This window comes from Oncorhynchus mykiss, chromosome 28 (genome assembly GCF_013265735.2).
Source record: "Oncorhynchus mykiss isolate Arlee chromosome 28, USDA_OmykA_1.1, whole genome shotgun sequence".
Classification (NCBI taxonomy): domain Eukaryota; kingdom Metazoa; phylum Chordata; class Actinopteri; order Salmoniformes; family Salmonidae; genus Oncorhynchus; species Oncorhynchus mykiss.
In genome coordinates, this window is record NC_048592.1 from 19,648,078 (window position 1) to 19,667,196 (window position 19,119).

At 41.3% G+C, this 19,119-nt stretch overlaps 1 protein-coding gene across 2 annotated transcripts; it reads left to right on the forward strand.

Annotated features, from left to right (window-relative positions):
* The first annotated feature begins 8,947 nt into the window (after positions 1 to 8,947).
* Positions 8,948 to 19,119, forward strand: LOC110508697 (PAX-interacting protein 1). 2 transcript variants are annotated; one of them, XM_036966423.1, is made up of 20 exons: positions 8,948 to 9,233; positions 10,110 to 10,244; positions 10,366 to 10,409; positions 10,528 to 10,591; positions 10,713 to 10,823; positions 11,362 to 11,997; positions 12,148 to 12,961; positions 13,166 to 13,260; positions 13,386 to 13,481; positions 13,787 to 13,924; positions 14,138 to 14,259; positions 14,462 to 14,646; positions 14,777 to 14,888; positions 16,187 to 16,289; positions 16,477 to 16,645; positions 17,075 to 17,175; positions 17,359 to 17,493; positions 17,603 to 17,678; positions 17,793 to 17,853; positions 18,713 to 19,119. In XM_036966423.1, exons 1-20 carry the CDS (start codon positions 9,153 to 9,155, stop codon positions 18,726 to 18,728), a joined length of 3,294 nt encoding a protein of 1,097 aa, XP_036822318.1. In that variant the 5' UTR covers positions 8,948 to 9,152; the 3' UTR covers positions 18,729 to 19,119. The 2 variants fall into 2 exon arrangements, with proteins under 2 accessions (XP_036822318.1, XP_021445094.2); XM_021589419.2 differs by having other exon boundaries at positions 12,157 to 12,961.

Below are 19,119 nucleotides of genomic sequence, written 5' to 3' on the forward strand. Positions count from 1 at the left end.
CACTATGGATTTTGGTTCTTATTTTTAATAGGCTACGAGTCCCCCCAGTGACGTTGCCGTCCGGTATCCAAGACACGTGCCTTGGACCAATAGAGTTCCTGAAATGTTACCACATGACCGATGACTCTACACTTGACAGCACCCATACTCCCAATTCCCCAAACTCTAGTATTAAAAAAACATAAACAAGTAGGACACTATTTCCGATTCAGTCAGCCATCCCAGGTAATTTTTTTATAATCAAAACCAAAGTATTTTCTGCAGAGTTTTGTGTAAGGCTATAGAGAAATCATTTCGTTGGTTTCTCGGTTCAAAGAGCACTAGGCATGCTCATGAAAAGGGGTATCCCCGAATGGGGGTGGGGTGTGAACCTCAAATAGGCCTATGTTTTTCGACTTGAAAATAGTTGCATCATATTGATGGAGACGATTACCAAACATAGCCAGCACTCGCTAAACGCTTTAGCAGTCCCCAACATTACCGAATAAGTTCCCAGTGGTGTTTCCCGACTAGGTGCACATGATGGGTGGTTCACTTGCGAGGCTACTCGTTTTTTCGGCTATTGCACTTGAAATAGTCCTATATGAAATTCCCCATGTAATTTGAAATATTCGCCTATGGTGTCAAAGTACCCTAATCAAAGATGGTGCATAATAGTCATCCGTCGTTGGTGTCTGGTTATCTAATTAACTGATTGGCTACAATTCTACATAAAGATTGTTGCCCTAGTGGACGCTGACTATCTGTTTGGTCTTTAAGTCAATTCATGATCCAAAATTGGGTTGCGCTTAAAAAGGACCGTGGCGCTTTAAATATTGGCGATGCAACACAATGCTGTGATTTCACATGTTGCAGTTAAGAATTGAAGCCTAGTCTTCTCTCAGTGGCCTAAGCCATGGGTGATGTCCTCAGGTCCAGTCTTTAGGTAAAATGCAGCCATTAGCCCAAACAGGATAGCCTATAGGCTAATGAATAATCATGAATGTTCATTCAAGGTTTGTGGTGAGGTATTTTTCAGAGCAGCATAGCCTAGGCTAGCCCACATAGGCCAACTCGTTCTCTCTTAAGTGGGATGCAAATTTGTTTCAGCAATGTCTGTTATTATTTTTTAAAGACAAGCCTAAATCCTTTATGGCCAAATAACTATATCTTATGATTATTTGCAAAAGTCCCACATGGCATTTTTGACTGTATAGTGAGTGGGTCTATATACTGTCTAACTGTCATATATGCTTACAATCGAAGTGGGTCATTTCGACATATTGCCGAGCGAAATTAACTCCTGTCAACAAGAGCGCATCTTGCGCTTCAAAATTGGTGCACTGTAGGTGTGCAGTAGGTTATACTAATACAGCCGTATTGAGCGCATCGTTATTTTCTATTTTTGATAACTATGGCCTATAGCATCACCAAAAAACTCGATGTAGCCTATTGTTGGAAGAGGTCATATACCTGAATCCATATTTTGTGTTTGTTGGCCTATAGTTGAGGGATGTAGAAGACAGAAGTTACTCCAAATGTTAAATGATCCGCAAAAGATTACTGTACAAAAATAATGCACGAGAATAGCCTATTGATAATGATGACCTAAGGCTGTCGTGTTTTGATGGGAGTGCTTGTAAGTCCAACTAATACGAAAATATATGTTTTCGACTGCTACTTTTAAAATATGAAATGTACAAAACTGGCTGCTGTTTGAGAATATTGAGTTGGATTGAGCTGATCTATTTTCCCCTTTTCATTGTCTTTATAGAAGGATGTAGAGGTTACGGGTTTATACATCACGAATAGAAAACCTTTGCATATAGGTCTATCAAAAACAGGTGGGAAAAAAAAATGTGTTCACGAAATAGTGTCAAATCTTTGCGTTATACGGCTGTATTAAATCATAAAAGGTTTTGAAAAATTTCTACCCCCCCCCCCCCCCCCCCCCCCCAAAAAAAAAATGTAATTCAGCAAAATATTGGCCTATTGTTTTGTAGACCTAGTGTCTCAATATATGTTTGTGATTAGTTTTGTTTAGGGTACTTCTGTCGTGATACAGGCTATTATGCCTATGTTTGCAGATCATATGGATGCCATATTGATTAAGGTAAAAAAGTGCACCTGCACCAAACATTAAATGCAACATTTAATAGCACTTAAAAGGACAACGTGCTTTGCTTTTGAAACGCTCACTTTTATCATGGAGGTATAGGCTACATGTGACGAAGCAAACACGGAAATTCCAATTGGCTGAAAAACTTTTTGGGGAATACTGCATTCGTGTTCCAATTGAAACTGATGTGCCGCAGACGTGTTGACGTTATTTGAAATGATTTACGCTGTTCTACAATGCTTATTTGCACATTTACCAGAACTCATTGGCGAAGTCGGAGCCTGTAATCGAAAAGACAGCTTGAAGTTGTCAGAGGTCCAAGCAGATGTCAGATGGGTTTTGTTGAGCCTGTATTATGGCTACTCCATTATTCGAAATGTCGTTTAACCTGCTTTGAACTTCTCAGGCAAAACAAGGATCCTAGAAGGACATTCTATAGGCCTAGCCTACTTTTCCGTCATTTAAATCAGGGCAGGTGATAGAAAGTAGATCCTCCCTTCAATTACCTTTTATTTAACCGCTTTCCCGAGGATTTACAGTCAAAAGTCCAAATACTTACTTCACTTTTGAGCAGTAACTTTAGCTAATTAATAAACCACAACAAGGGTGTAATGTTTATTTTATATTAAGCTCATGCAGATTCGATAGCCTACTGAAGTGGTGACTATGCCTTGTGTAATTGAGCAAAACCTTATGTTATATAACCTAATATTGCAATTGAAGTGCAAAGATGAACAAATGTGCAGAGATAGCCATTGAAATAGATTTCATGGACATTTCTGTGCTTCATGGTGACATCCTCAACTCTCACAATCTGCAAATCTGTCTGTAAAACAGAAATACAATTAGGCGTAGGCTATTGATTGCAAATGTGCAATCCGTCCCTTTACAGAGTTGGTCTTAGGCCAACTCATATTTTTCTCAAAATGATAATTAACTGCTCATATTTAAAACATCGCAGTTCAACCAACCTCTATGCACCTTTTCCTTAAACACTTTTCTGTATAGGCTATTATTATTATTCAACTCAATAAATAAAAAATCTGCATCATGACTTAGCCTAAACAGTTGGGAAAATATTGCCTTATGAGTCTAATAATTCTAGTCTAGCCTATTTGAACGGAATAATCTCCAGCCATATTTATTAGGCCTACCTGATGCCCATTTTCGTTACTTCCATCCTAGCTCTCCTAGCCCAGCCAAAACATTCTATTCGGGTAAATGTATCTTTCTATTTGGTTTATCTTCCCCTTCAGAAAGGGTTATACGCTAGAGGGTCAGAGGGATTTGTGAATGAACGCTAAAGCGTTGGCTGCAGCTCACAGATCATAGTCTCAGATCAGCAGCACACAGATGTGCTCTATTGAATGGCTGTGATATCTGCTCTGTAACAATGCAGGGGTCATGTGGGATACTGCTGCTTCCTGTTGGCCTTTGAAAAACAAACGGAGGGAGAAAACACTAAGGGGGTCCCCGAGGATGCGGATAAAGGTTAGGCTACTGACCACTTCCTATTTAGTCTGGAAAGCTGTTGGTGAAAATTGTGCGGCACACTGGTCTCAACTCTGATAAGGTTTTTCTGGCCAGGACATATCCAACTTTCATAGTGTTTTCCTTTAGGTTAGATTATGTAGATCTGTTTAACATACTGTATATGCCTAATAACTAAATCTTCCCGACACATTTTATCAGTTGACCAAGGTTTCCCAAAGTCGGTCCTAGGCCCCTCCCGTGCACGTTTTGTTTTTTTGCCCTAGCACTACACAGCTGAATCAAATAGCCAACTCATCATCAAGCTTTGATTATTTGAATCAGCTGCGTAGTGCTAGGGAAAAAAACAAAACGTTCACCCGGTGTGGGGTGGGGGTGCTCGTCGTGGACACGTCGTTCAATATTATTTTCCATAAAACGCATAGCCCCTCGTTGATTATCCCTTATATAACCCATTAATGTACAACGATGTTACATCACATAATGTCATATCCCAGGGAAATTAATCGTGAATAACGGTCAAATAAATCCGTTACAAAACTCAATTGCTTGTTGTCAAGGATGTAATTTTAATATAGGTATAGGCTACGTGTCATTTACACGTGTATTTGTCCATAAACATGTAACTTATTGGAGAAATAGAGTGAAACTAGTTTAGGACATGCTGGTTATCTACTTATAGCCTAGATCAGAGGTACTCAACTCTTACCCTAAGAGGTCCGGAGCTTGCTGGTTTTCTGTTCTATCTGATAATTAATTGCACACATCTGGTGTCCCAGGTCTAAACAAATCCTTGATTAAAGGGGAACAATGAAAAAATGCAGTGGAGCTGGTTTCGAGGTCCGGAGTTGAGTTTGAGGGGCCTAGATTATTGATCTGTCCCACTGTCCGCACTTTCCTTTAAAGTGGCCAAGTCTCCTTGACCAGTGACGAGACGTTGAAAGGGCCAAGTGAACGATTGCTTTTGGGGTTTAATTACTGGTTACTGGTTCATCACCCTGATCGCCCTGGCGTGGACAAATCCCATCTGAATAGGCGTTTGAAACTGAGCCAGTCTGGGTTTCTCCAGTCAACTCCACTCCAGTCTTTTCCTTTGCTTTTTGGGGTACCGTGGTTGCAGCAACTACCAGGCTACAGCGACAAAAGAGGGTTTTGGTCCATTGCATTTTAATTTCGGTCAGTTCAGTAAAGACATTATGGCGTAATTCAGTGAAATAGAGTACTTGATCAATTCTTATAGGCCTATATAATGATTTGGATCTTTAATTTAATGGAATTTAACTGACACCAGCCGTGCAATTTAGGACCACTTGATAATGCTAAGCAAAAGTGTCTTGATCCATTTACAGACAAGGATTGTGTTCTCATGTGCATAATACGAATTTAGTGGACTTTTACTTGTCTTCAGTAGTCTATGATACAGTATATTAAGTTTGAGTCATTGATCATAATTGAAAGTTAAACAATAATACAGTCTTATTCTAAGATGATTTAACCCGTAAACTCACATTTGACACTAATTTAGCCCTGTAGAAATACGCACGTACATTCAATAGTGAATTTACAATATGCACAACTGTTATGTGACATCTTTTTATGGCTCATGTGAGACATTTGATAAAATACCTGGCCTCCCATTATAATGCATTTTGTCAAGAATACTTCATGAAGAGCTTCACACTCAGAGCTAGACAAGGAAATATGAAAAAGGGTGGAAAGCAGAACTGTTTGAACCTTGGTGGCAAAATTGGTTCATTCGAAGTGCAGTAAATGCATTTGCTTGATGTTAAATATTATTTAACAAATAATCTATGTCCTGAGGACTTTAATCATTTGTCAGCATGGAGGTCAACAATAGCCTATACTGTACTCCGTTCAAAGACGCAAGTCACGAAATGCATTGACTTAGAAATATTGAACTTTTGAAAGACTCAGACCACTGTGTTGTGCTTGGTGTAACTGGCTTGAATATCCAGCATTATAATTGACCATGAAATAACATATGTTTGTTTTCAATTACTTCTCATAATATGCATTGATAACTTAAGACCTTGACCTAATGTAGAATAACATTTAGAAGCTATCTCCTTGACAGTACCTGAGTGATGTGTTATTTCATCGACCAAATAGTATTGTTCTGATAGATTATCAGGGAACAATGCCCCAATTAAAAAATGTGTTGCTCCCTTTTATTAATCTGATACCACTGATTGAATCCCTGTGTAAGTACTAGTGTATATGGACCCCCAGGGATATTTTATTAGACATGTTGGCTCTTTCCCTTTTCGCTCCAGCAGGTCATTTTCAGGATTTCAATTAACAGAATGTTATCAAAATGTAATAGTCCTGATAATATTTCACTATTTCTTTAGAGAATATTTCCATAATTTAATTTATGTTACCCCCATGTTGAAATTAACAATAGGTAGCCTATGCTGTACCATAAAAGTTGATGGTTTGACCTATTGGCCCTAGAAAATGTTTGAAAGTGCCTTGAAGTGTGTGCACAATGCACATGCGTTTGTGTGAGTGATCTTCTGTGATTTCAAAAATAAAGTAGTTATTGAATTTCTTTTCACGGGCAAAATAAGTAATAATATCTCTTTCCACCAGGGGTCTCTGCTTTCCATTATCCAGAGTTATTCTGATAACCAGCCGGAATATAAGCAGAAAGCGTAAACAGTGCTATCTAGTGGTGCATTTGGGTTAAGATATTTGGGATACACATGGGATTTTATAACATTTCTTTCAGTTGATTTTCCAACTGTAATCTAAGAACATTTTGGCATATCAGATACTTTTTTTGTTTTACCATGTTAACATGCTAAACTAAAAACCTGGTTTATGGTAATTGTCCAAACAATCTGTTATGTAAATAGGTCCATAAAATTAATAATTGTCATTACAAAATGATCAACATAGGCCACATGTGAGCCATGATTCATGGATGGAATACACACGTATCTTCATGACCCGAGGCACAGCTCGTATAAGAAACAGAACCGTTACCATGGAGTTGATCCAGAGAGGAAATGTTGGCCCTGCTCCCAGAAATTTCTGGGCGGAAGGCTGACTGTCAGTACCCCACCAGGACTGTATAAGAAGCTGTCTCAGAAGGGAAGGGACTGATACTGGATGGTTGCTGCTGGTGAGCCTGGTGGCAGACCTGTTAGTGAGAAAATAGACGTATCAGTGTAATTCAAATTAAAAACTCAAATAAAATATAGACTACAAGGTCTACTTGTGATGCTTAGTGGCAGCTTGTTGTAGTCCTGGGAAAAACATTCAGTGAATACAAAGAAGATGGATTATTTAAATGGATAGTTCACCCAAATTTACCTCATAGAAAGTAATCTATGGAACCAGAGAATCAGTGGCCCAACAATTGGGTTTGTTTATGTGCTCTATGAATGATCAGATGTTTCTGATGTCGAAAATATATGAAACATTTTCACTGTCCAAAATGTTTCCAAGGACCTCGGAACAGCATGTTAGCTGTTGCTTCAAGATGGACTCCCTGTCATGAAATCATAGAGCCATAATGCTCACTACACTTAATTTATGAACTGACATGATGTGTTTGCAATTGAACAGGTACTTACCTCAATAGTCATGCTTGATTAATATAATCCTCTTGAGCATGCTATACCTGTAAAGGAGAAAGACAATATGCTTGCATGGGTAAAATGTACTTTAATCAAACTGCTTCACCTTGTCAAACACTTCAGATAAAGGATGTCAAATTCTAACTCTGAGGTCACAAGGTCACATTTTCATATGTAATGTAGCTGTCAATTAAGTGATCCCATTACAGATTTAATTGGATGCATTTCAGAGTTTGTCAAGGTCTTTTCACACGGATGTCCATAATTCACTATGGCTATTTAACTATAGGCTATTTCATACACACCCGCTGTGGCCAGTTTGACAGGACTTCAATTTGACACCTTCTAATTAATGAAGTAATTAGGCCAATTAGCTAAGAACTGTGGAGGAATTATTTCCAGAGTAGAAGATATCTCTGAAAATGTGAATTACACGTGTTTGAAATATAGGGAAACCATGTTACGGTCTCAAGAATATAGAAAAGAACCGTCTTTATCAGTCCTACAGTCAGTGGTGTAGTGGAGGGTAAACGCAAGTAAACACAGTTTACTCACCTTTTTTTATAGAAAATAACTGTCTTCATCAGTCCTACAGTCAGTGGTGTAGTGGAGGGTAAACGCAAGTAAACACAGTTTACTCACCTTTTTTTATAGAAAACAACTTTCTTTATCAGTCCTACAGTCAGTGGTGTAGTGCAGGGTAAATGCAAGTAAACACAGTTTACCCACCTTTTTTTGTTGCCCATCACAATCCAACATACACATTATTACCCTTAAAGATGAATATAGTACGTTTATATACATTTTATTCATGGGGGGCAAGGCCTTTAAAACATTCTGCCTTTGTTTGCATGATCTGTCTTTGTTTGCATGACTTGCCTCATTATATCATAAATTGTGACTGCTACAGTCTGATAATATGGCTCTTTTCCTGCTCTGCCACAGCTAGGCTAAATAAAAGGCCATCGTCACTACATCTGCATCAAGCGCTGTCTAGGAGCTGCCTGCCTTTTTCTTTTTCCACATTTTGTTGTGTTACAAAGTCAGATTAAAATGGATTTAATTGTCGTTTTGTGTCAACGATTTTTGTGAGAAAAAATAAATAAAAATAAAACACTTCATCAGATAAGTGTTTAACCCCCTGAGTCAATACATGTTATAATCACCTTTGGCAGCGATGACAGCTATGTGACTTTCTGGGTAAGCCTCTAATATTTGACATCGATTTTCAAGCGATTCAATGTCATCTTGGTAAGCAACTCCAGTGTTGCCTTGTGCTTCGGGTTATTGTCCTGCTGAAAGGTGAATTTGTCTCCCAGTATCTGTTGGAAACCAGACTGAAGCATGTTTTCCTCTAGGATTTTGCATGTGCTTAGCTCTCTTTCGTTTATTTTTTTAAATCATAAAACAGCCCTTAGTCCATGCCGGTGACAAGCATACCCATAACATCATGCAGTCACCCCCATGCTTGAAAATGTGAAGTGTAGTACTCAGTGATGTGTTGGATTGGCCCCATACATGCTTTGTATTCAGGACATAAAGGTTATTTTTTTGCCAAATTGTTTTGCTGTTTTACTTTAGTTCCTTATTACAAACAGGATGCATGTTTTGGAATTTTTGTATTCTGCAGAAGCTTACTTGTTTTCACTCTGTCAATTATTGTGGAGTAAGTACAACGTTGTTGATCCATCTTCAGTTTTCTCCTATCACAGCCATTCAACTCTGTAACTGTTTTAAAGTAACTTAATTGTTGTCCCTGTGCGCCCCTTTTGAATCAAGAATGTTATTCTGTCCCACTCCCCTCATCGTCACATCCTCCGGTCCATGGCGCGCGCACAGTGAGATTTGGCGCTAGTGTTGCCTTGAGATGAACATTTGCAGTGGAATAACTTTTTCATGTCCTTTAACTTGCTAGTTATCTTGTGTTACATATACCGATTAGCATTTTATGGATAGTAATGTCGGGCGAAGAACCGAAGGTCCCAGAAGAGCTCTTCAAAGATGTTAAATTCTACGTGGTCGGAGACATTGACCAAAAGGTGAAGAGCTCAACGTTAGCTAGCTAACGTTAGCCAACCAATGTTTACCGATAGCCGTTTAGCTTAACGAAAAGCTAACGACCAGTCTACTGTTTCAATTTCACCTCAAATTGATCATTTGTAACCTGAATGGATTGCGGATGTGCCGTTTGAATTAATGCATTTATTGCGATTTACAAATAGATATGTAGTTGTCATTGATCCAGATGAGGTTACCGAACTACCATAGCCAGCTGGATGCTAGCGAGCTAGTTTTGATAGCTACCTAGCTTGCTAACCATTACCCTGGCATTCTAGGGACTTTGTTATTCAATGAAGCTAGCTAGCAAAACAAAAACACAGAAATGCCCTAATGTTTGAATTGTATGTGTATGGATTACCATAGAACGAGATGGATTGACAATATATTGAGGTGAGAGCCCATCGTCCGCTTGCTGAATTGTGCGCCTGACATTGCGCATGTGCGAGGACATGCCCGCCATTGTAGAGCTACAAGTTCTAAATTCCTGCCAAATAATGGCTTAAATTTACTCTCTTGTAACTCCTGTAATTTGATCAATCGTGTACATAGGGTATATTAAAAATCAATTACGTCTTGAAAAATGTAATTGTTTCTCGATTGAGCTTTTGTTTGCAATTGTTTTTTTGTTGTCATTTACTAATACAGCTGCAATCAACAGTATCTTCTATTGATAATGTCCATTTCAGGCCACCCCATGATTTATGAATAACATCTTGGAAACCTACTGGCTTATATTATCACACTTTGGTTTGAAACAGGATTTTACACATGGACATATGATGTGCCTATAACTGGTGCAATCGACCCCAGGTGTTCTGTTTTGTTTCATTGGTGTGATTTCATGTGCACTATAGGTTGTCCAGCTCCTAAAAGCGGGGAAAGGAAAAGAGGTCTCATACAATGCCTTGGCTACACACATCATAGCAGAGGATGGGGATAACCCAGAGGTTGGGGAGTCACGAGAAGTCTTTGACCTTCCAGTTGTCAAGGTATGGGTGTGAATTGTAGATCCCTTTTATATAGTCAATTCACTAACAAACCTGTAGCCTTGTTGGTGCGAAGGGAAGAGGAACAGTTCAACCATTAAACTCTGTTTTCTTTGTTTTTCAGCCGTCTTGGGTGACTTTGTCCGTAAGATGTGGAGACCTGCTACCGTAACCTTTCTTTTTACGAGCAATTGATTTGTGTTTCTGATTTGATATTCTGACACTTAAGCTGAACGAATAGCCTAACACTTGAGTTGAATGACTTCCTTGACAAAAGATAATACAGAGTTACAGGATTCTCCCCAGAGTCGGGACAAATATTCTTCGGTGTCACGGCATGTCTGCCAAAGGTATGTGCCTTTACATATTACCTTTTAACTATTGTGCACATATCTATGAAATGGTTTATGGATTCATATGATGAGTATTTTAAAGAATGTTAACATCTTTCTCATGCATTTCTTTGTTTAGCTACCAGAAGATCTCAACACTCTTTGGGCCTTGGTCACTTTTTATGGCGGTGACTGTCAACTCAACCTAAACAAGAAATGCACTCACCTGATTGTTCCAGAGCCAAAAGGGGTAATTATTTTTCAATTCTATAAGAGCCATAAAAAGTTGCTTTGTCATTCTTGTGTTATGGAATAAGTGTTTTTTTCATGTAAAATAATTCCAATGCTCCCCTGACTCAAAGGCAAATATAGGGGTGAAAACATGGAGCACATGGACAAATTGGTGAATTGAACAGTCTTTTGAGAAAGAATGTCTGCATGTTGCTATTTTTAGGATATTTTGAGGCACCTGCTGAAGCCTTCCTTGTGTTGGATATTTTATTAGCCTTGCTTTGGCTTGTTTTACTGCTGTCTTTGTGCTCAGGCACCAGGAGGTAGAGCTTGTCTGTGGGTTGTCTAGTACTTGCTTAACCACTGGACACAACACATCTTTATTACTTCAGGTTGTATTCTAATAAAACGATTCATCTTGACATCTGCAATATTGATCGCAGTACTCTGTTGGTCAGATGACACCACAACACCAATTTTGCAGTAAGTTACACAGTAAAATATTGTACACCGGAAGTGTATGTCTGTAGATCCATGGTGTAAATTGTGTGTTCCAGGAAAAGTATGAGGTCGCCCTGAAGCACAGCAGCATCAAAATCGTCACGCCGGAGTGGATCACACACTCGGCGTTGGACAAGAGCCGGAAGGACGAGGCTCTGTACCACCCCCGGTTGACCTACCAGGAGGTGGAAGAGGATGAGGAGAGTGAGTATGAGTCGCTCTCGGAGGGCAGCTACAGCCCTCCAGGCCGCAGGCGCCCAGGCCCCAGGTCCCGGAGATCCAGCTCCTCCTCAAGAGACGACTCCCCTGCTAGTGGCCGAGGAGGGACCTCGCCCAAAGCCGAGCGACGAGACGAGCTCATGTTCGATGACTCGGATGACTCTTCCACGGAGAAGGAGGAACGGAACCTGAACTGGACCCCAGTAGAGATTACCGGGCCACCCCCGGGTCCCAAACGCAGACTGCAGCCAGGGAAGGACTCTGGCCTGATCAACCTCTGTGCCAGCGTGCCCCTTGTGCCGGGCAGTGCAGGGCCACCAGACACCCGGGCTGCCCTGGGACCCAGTGGTGCCCAGCTTGGGGCAGAGAGGCCAGAGGGCATGGCAGGCTGGAGCCCAGCGGCCAGGACGCTACGGAACATTACCAACAACTCTGACATCCAGCAGACCACCAGACCCTCCAACGTTGCACATGTAAGAATACTGTCCTTTAATGTGCTCAAAAGCTTTATTTCTTGCTTGGTTTCTTTTGCTTTAGTGGTATAAAATACTTGGAAGTCAAAATTTCCTAGTCCATTTCTAAAAGCAGTGCTAAAATGTAAATTATTTGGTTTCTTACCACGGATCCTACAGAGTCTCTCTGCCTCAACGAAGACATTGGAGCAGCAGCAGCAGCAAACGAACCAGGGCCAGCCCAACACCCAACCCAACCCACTCCTGTTCAACCAAGTGAAGCCCCAAGGTCAGCAGCAGCTCACAGCCGAAGCACAGCAGCAGTTACTGCAGCAGCAGTCTCATCAGGTCCCCCAACAGCCACAACAACACCCACCTCAGCAGCTGCCACAGCAACAGCACCCCATGCTGCAGCATATTCCACCACAGCAACTCATGCAGTTGCACCACCAGCAGCAACAGCAACCGCAGGTTCCTCAGCAAGGTTTCCCTCCTCAGTTGTCACAACAACCGGCCCATCAGTTCATCCAGCAGAAGCAGCCGCACCAACAGCAGATCCACCAACAACAGATCTTCCCCCAGCAACAACAACAGCAACCGCCACGTGCATTCTCGCAGCAACAACTGCGACCACAGCAGCTCCCCCGGCCGCCCATACAGCAGCAGCAGCTCCAACAACAGCAGCAGCAGCATGCTTTACAACAGCAGTTACAGCAGTTCCAGCAGCACAGGCTCCAGTTACAGCTCCAACAGCAGCAGAACCAGCAGCAGCAACTCCATCAACAACACCTCCAACAGCAGCAGCATTTCCTGCAGCAACAGATGCAGCAGCAGCACATGCAGCAGCTTCAACAGCAGCAGCAGCAGCATCTCCAGAGCCAGCAGCAGTCGCTGCAGCAGCATCCGAGCCAGCAGCAGCAAGGGTCACTACAGCCTCAGCTTCCTCAAGTGCACCAGTTGTTTGGCCACGAGCCAGGCCAAGAGAGTAAGTTCACTCTTACTGACATATATATCAGTCAGTTTCACCTTCTGTTTCAGTTCATTACAAAACATCTATTAGAAAAATACATAAAAATACATGAAACATTTGTGATCGAATGAAATACAGCCAACGATCATCATTATGTTTTTAATGGTTGTGATTATTATTTTTTTGACTAACCAATCATCTTTCTATTTGCTGCTGTAGTTCCAGAAGATGGCTTCTTGGTGGGCTGTGTGTTTGCTATCGCTGACTACCCAGAGCAGATGGCAGACAAGCAGCTCCTAGCCACGTGGAAGAGAGTAAGAGAGAGACTTTCAGTCTTTTCACGGCCTTATCTTGTATCTGAGCAAACAGCATTATAACTGCATTTGTTCAACTACTATCTTGCCCCTTGCATTGCTGAGTTGTATTTTGTTAATCACAGATTATCCAGGCCTATGGTGGAATTGTGGACTCCTCTCTTAACAACCGCTGCACTCACCTGCTCTGTGAAACTCAAGTCAGCAGCATGTATGTCCAGGTAAGCATCACTAAATCGTTTTCATTCATCTCAGCTAAAGGGCTCCCGAGTGGCGCAGCGGTCTAAGGCACTGCATCTCAGTGCAAAAGGCGTCACTATCACATCCGGCCGTGATAGGGAGTCCCATAGCGCGGCAAACAATTGGCCCGGGGGAGGCCGTCATTGTAAATAAGAATTTTTCTTAACTGACTTGCCTAGTTAAATAAAAAATTAAAAGGCCTGCTTGAAAGCCAAAATCTGTTTGTGTGTCTGTATGTCAGTTAGATTAGGTTTTAAATGTAATCTCTCTTGTTGCTGTACCTCAGGCCCTACGAGAGGGGAGGCGCTGTGTCACTGCCCACTGGCTGAACACCATCCTGAAGAAAAAGAAGATGGTTCCTCCTCACAGAACCCTACACCTCCCCTTCGCCTTCCCACCAGGAGCCAAGCCCTGCTCACAACACGTACGCATCACTTCCTTTTTATCGCACCCCATTAAAAACATCTAACATGGGTTGCGGTCGTATGTTTTTAATTTGAAACAATGGTACAATGATACATTATGCTTTGGTGTATCATGAGGTAATGACTAGACTTGCAAGCCTATGACTCATAAATGGCGCTTATAGCTTAGCTTCCATACTAAGTCATTGACATTGCTATCATTCTCTCCTCAGATCATCTCCGTAACTGGCTTTGTGGACTCAGAACGCGACGACCTGAAGCTGATGGCCTACCTGGCAGGAGCCAGATACACAGGCTACCTCTGTCGTAGTAACACTGTGCTCATCTGTAAAGAGTAAGAGATGACCTTGATATGTTCTCACCTATTATGAATGGCATGTAAATGTTTTTGGCACAATCAAGTCATTGGCGTATTCATGTTTGTGTGGATGGGTGTCAGGTTGAATTAATGTGTGTGTTAATGCTTGTATCATGTCCGTTTTGCTCTACTGTATTAAACCCATCTATTAACCCTTTCTCCCTCCCTGTCTCATTAGGCCCAGTGGTCTGAAGTATGAGAAGGCCAAGGAGTGGAGGATCCCCTGCGTCAACGCCCAGTGGCTCTGTGACATTCTCCTGGGGAACTTTGAAGTCCTCCGGCAGGTCCAGCACAGCAAATACTCCAACTTCAACCTGCAGGAACCACTCATCCCCAACCAGCATCTGGTTCAGAACCTACTGGGTACAGGGTTCAGAAGTCTTACAGTGGGGGCAAGGGGACTTGAAATGGATGTTTTTGTTAAGCTGGACAGCCATCTGTTAAACATAGGTGTGAATATAATTACTTTTTCTCCTTTTGGACTTAATTTTAGGTGCTTGGCGGGCTCCTGTGAAGGTTTCGCCTGACGCATTGGCGGCATTGCAGTTGCAACAAAAGCAGAAACAGTCTGAGTCGAACTCCCAGCATCCAAATAAGAAACCACGGTGAGACTCCATCACCCTAGTTTCCAGTGGTGTGTAGCATGGTATGAAGATGAGTTAGACAATCTGCAGAATTTGTTTGTAATAATATTTGTTTCTAAAAATACATCTTTGTATATAGGGATATGTGACTTTCATTGATCATATGATCTAATCAACTAACTGTTTTAATTGTTATAATTGTTATAAAAAATTAACTCTTACCGTTGATACATTTGAGAAACGTTTCTCACAGTAATCATATACTTTGTACACGAACTGCTGTCCGTTTGGAGTAAGAAATCATGAATGTATTTACGTGTGAATGCCTTCGTTCGCTGTGGATCTCTTTCGGAACCAGCCCTCCCTAGGAAGGGTGATGGGCCTTTCAGCGGCACGCTTGTAAGGCTCTGATTGTCCAAAAGGGGTCTCCTCCTACTGTTGTTCACTCTGGAAGATGCCCCTTGGAAGCTAGGCTAGCCAGCCGTGTCGACGGGTTCCCATTGGGTGATGAGAGTAGTGTACTACAGTGATTTGAGGAGAGTAGTAGAGTGGTCCCACTTAAATTCGCTTTTCTAGATACATTTCTTAGGACAGCTAATTAGCTGTACCAGTAATTGTCTGAGAGGGGAGTTTTCTTCTCCAAATCGTGTTGATATTCAGAGTTCGACCACTTTGGGCGTGTGCTGCAGCTACACGCCTCTCTTGTCTAAATGTTAATTTCCTTACCAATCCTTTTATGTACTCTAGTCGAAGGGGACGGTTCTGTCAGGCTCACGCTTTCTGACCTCACTCGGGGCGTGGCTACTTACTGTGCAACATTTTCTAGGAGAAAAATGATCTCATGACTCCTAAAATTGCGTTCGGGTCTTATTTCATATACAATGTAGAGGATGGAGACTTCGTACATGTACTGTTATTTCCTTTATAACATTGTTAATGACATCACAAAATATCAACCCATATGACATTCGTTTTCTATAGATCACCACTGACCATTCCCCACATTCTTATTCAAATATTTTTCCACTATTCACTTTTTGAACGTGTTAGTTTCGTCGGGGAAGGTCTGTTAACGAAGACTATCCTTTGGTTAATACTGGCGAGGGAGACCCTAGATCTCCTCTCCTTTAATTTAAGACAGGGTGTGAGCTGTCAACCCGGCGGCAGCTCCCTCCTCCCCCCTCTGTGGGTGGAAGAAGGTCTGGTTACTGTCAGCCATTGCCAAGCTGATCTGACCCATTCGGATCCTCACAGGACAGTCATGACAGATACAACTCAAAGTTTATCTCCCAATGACCCAAGTATTCTCTCAATTGTAGACTTGAGGAGATCGAAGCCCCAACCAAGAAGCTTCCACCAGAATCCACACCGTACATTTTCTTCACTGGCTTTGAGCCAACACAGGTCCAACAATTCATGAAGGTAATTGTTATTTCTATGTTTGTGCACAGCTGAGCAAGAGTCTGCAGGAAACAGCCTTTGTTGTGAATTACTGTTGGCAAGAATATCAATCACCGATATTTAGGTAAACGTTTTTACAGGCTCACATCCGATTCGCAGCACTCTCTGCCTCTAACAATGCATCCGATGTCCCTTTCTGTCTGTTCAGAGGCTGTACAACCTTGGAGGGGAGATCGCAAAGAGTGCTCAAAAGTGCACCCATCTGGTGGCCAACAAGGTGACGAGGACTGTGAAGTTCCTCACGGCGATTTCCATTGTCGAGCACATCGTCACCCCTGAGTGGTTAGAAGAGAGCTGGAAGAGCCAGAAGTTTGTTGGTACTTTAAAGCGAGAATCCTTAATCGAAACAATGACAGTGGTCACCCCGACTCTGCTTTAGTAAAAAAAAGCTTAGGGATATGCCTGAAGAAATGTAACCACTCTCAAATTCGCAGACCGAGCTATTGATGCAAGGACAAATAATATAGTTTTAACCATGTTTTAAGGCTATATGATAGTGGACCTAAGCTCATAAGGCATTTATAAGTTATGTTGTTCAAGAATCAATGGGTACATATCATAAAGTCCAAAAATGTATGTAGCAACTAAGGATTCTTGCTTTAAGTTGGCATTCAGTTATTAGATAATGGATCTGTGGGAGGAAGTTTCATGTTGCGGGATACTGTTGCGAGGTCATCCTTTTTTGTGTGTATGTTCTTAGAGGGAGTCTGTTTGGCTTTAGAGTATGTGTGTGTTTGTTCATTCAGATGAGCAGAACTACATGCTAAAAGATGCAGAGGCAGAGGTGCTGTTCGGCTTCAGTCTGGAAGAGTCACTGAAGAGGGCCCACGCTGCACCACTCTTCAAGGTTAGTGATCCCACACACTTGTGGAATCTATCCCCAATATCCATCTGCCTGGTTTGTGGACACCCATGTGTGGATATTTGGAAATATTTAATTGTTCTGTTGAGTCAGATTGTGATAAGAGTCCATTTGTCTGATTGGATGCATTAGATTCCCAATTAAACACGTTTTCTTCTCCCTCCCTAGGGCAAGTATTTCTATATTACCCCTGGGATCTGTCCCAGCCTTACCACTATGAAAGCCATCATAGAGAGCGCAGGAGGCAAGGTGCTCCCCAAGCAGCCCTCCTTCCGCAAAATAATGGAGCACAAGCAGAATAAGGTACTGGTCATCTCCATGTAGTCACAGAACTGTTATAACTGTGTACTTGAAGAATGACGGAGGTGATCTTCTATTACTGAACTCATGGAATGTTTTCTGTTATTTTCAGAACCTTCCTGAGATCATTCTGATATCCTGTGAGAATGATCTTCATCTATGTAGAGAGTACTTCTTGAAGAACATTGGTAAGAGGAACCTGTCAATGTGGACATGTGCTATGAATATGGCTGGTTGTTATGGCATCCTGTTTTGACTCGAGGCTAAACCTGCCTCTTGTCTCCCCTGTTTCTTCCTTACAGATGTTCACAATGCTGAGTTTATATTGACTGGAGTATTGACACAGAACCTGGATTATGAATCATATCCTTTTAAATGCAAGAGAAGGAACGGTCTCCCACTGTGATAAGTACCTATCAGCAGTGAGATTCTGTGTTTTTCATGCCTTTCGGATTCCACCGAGCACAGCCAAAAACAAGAGTGTCAATTGATTGTAATTATTCTTATTGTGATTAATTGAAACCATAACAAAGTGGCCACCCCGCCTCTTCTGAGTGATGGGCCTGGTAAAATGTTACCACCTTCAATTTCAGGACTGACCCTCCATGAGGTCAAAATTATCATTTTAACCATGTTTTGAGGCTATACGGCAGGGGTAGGCCACTAGATTCAGGGGTAGGCCACTAGATTCAGGGGTAGGCCACTAGATTCAGTGGTAGGCCACTAGATTCAGTGGTAGGCCACTAGATTCGGGGGTAGGTCACTAGATTCAGGGGTAGGCCCCTAGATTCAGCTGCGGGACAATTTTTGTCCGGGGGGACAGAAAAAAATTATAATTTGTAGACTGCAAATTGACAACAACTAATCCCAAAAATAGTGTTTTTAAAAAAAAAAAAACAATAATGTCATACTTTGATTATATTGGCATGATCACATAACGCCTTTTTTTGTGGGAATACTTGAACGGATTTCTTAAATTTAACAAATGTTTTACTGAATTCCCTGTGATTTTAGTATTTTATTTACCATTGGAGTAAAACAAGTTTATATTTTGCTTTCCGATGAGGTACGACAGTTGAACTAACCTCATGAGGCATTTCTAAGTTCTATTCTTCAAGAATCAATCGATATATATATTTAATTTACAAGTCAAAAAAATGCATGTAGCCATTAAGGATTCTAGATTTAAAGCCCTGCTCACCACTTTCCTTAACAATCTCACAAATAAATTCACATGATGGCAAAGACCAAGGAGGAGAAGACTAGAAGAAGTCCGGTGAAGATGAGGGTTTTAGTGAAGTGCATTTTTCCATTGACTGAGGTCCTGTACTGGAGGAAACAATGAAGACGACTGAAACAAGTTGCAATGTACAGTCACACTGCTGTACAGTCACACTGCTGTACAGTCACACTGCTCTTGATATTTTGCAAGATTTTGTACCCTGTGAATAGATAATCGTTGTTTTGTAGGTTTTTGTAACAATCGCTAATAATGCATACATAAATTGATGTTATTTTTGTGGACTGAATGTTTAAATTATGGATTGGTTTTAATTTTTTTAAATTGTATTAAGGTTTCTAGCAATTATTCAACACTTTTGGAATAAAATCAGAAGTTTGTTGTCAAAA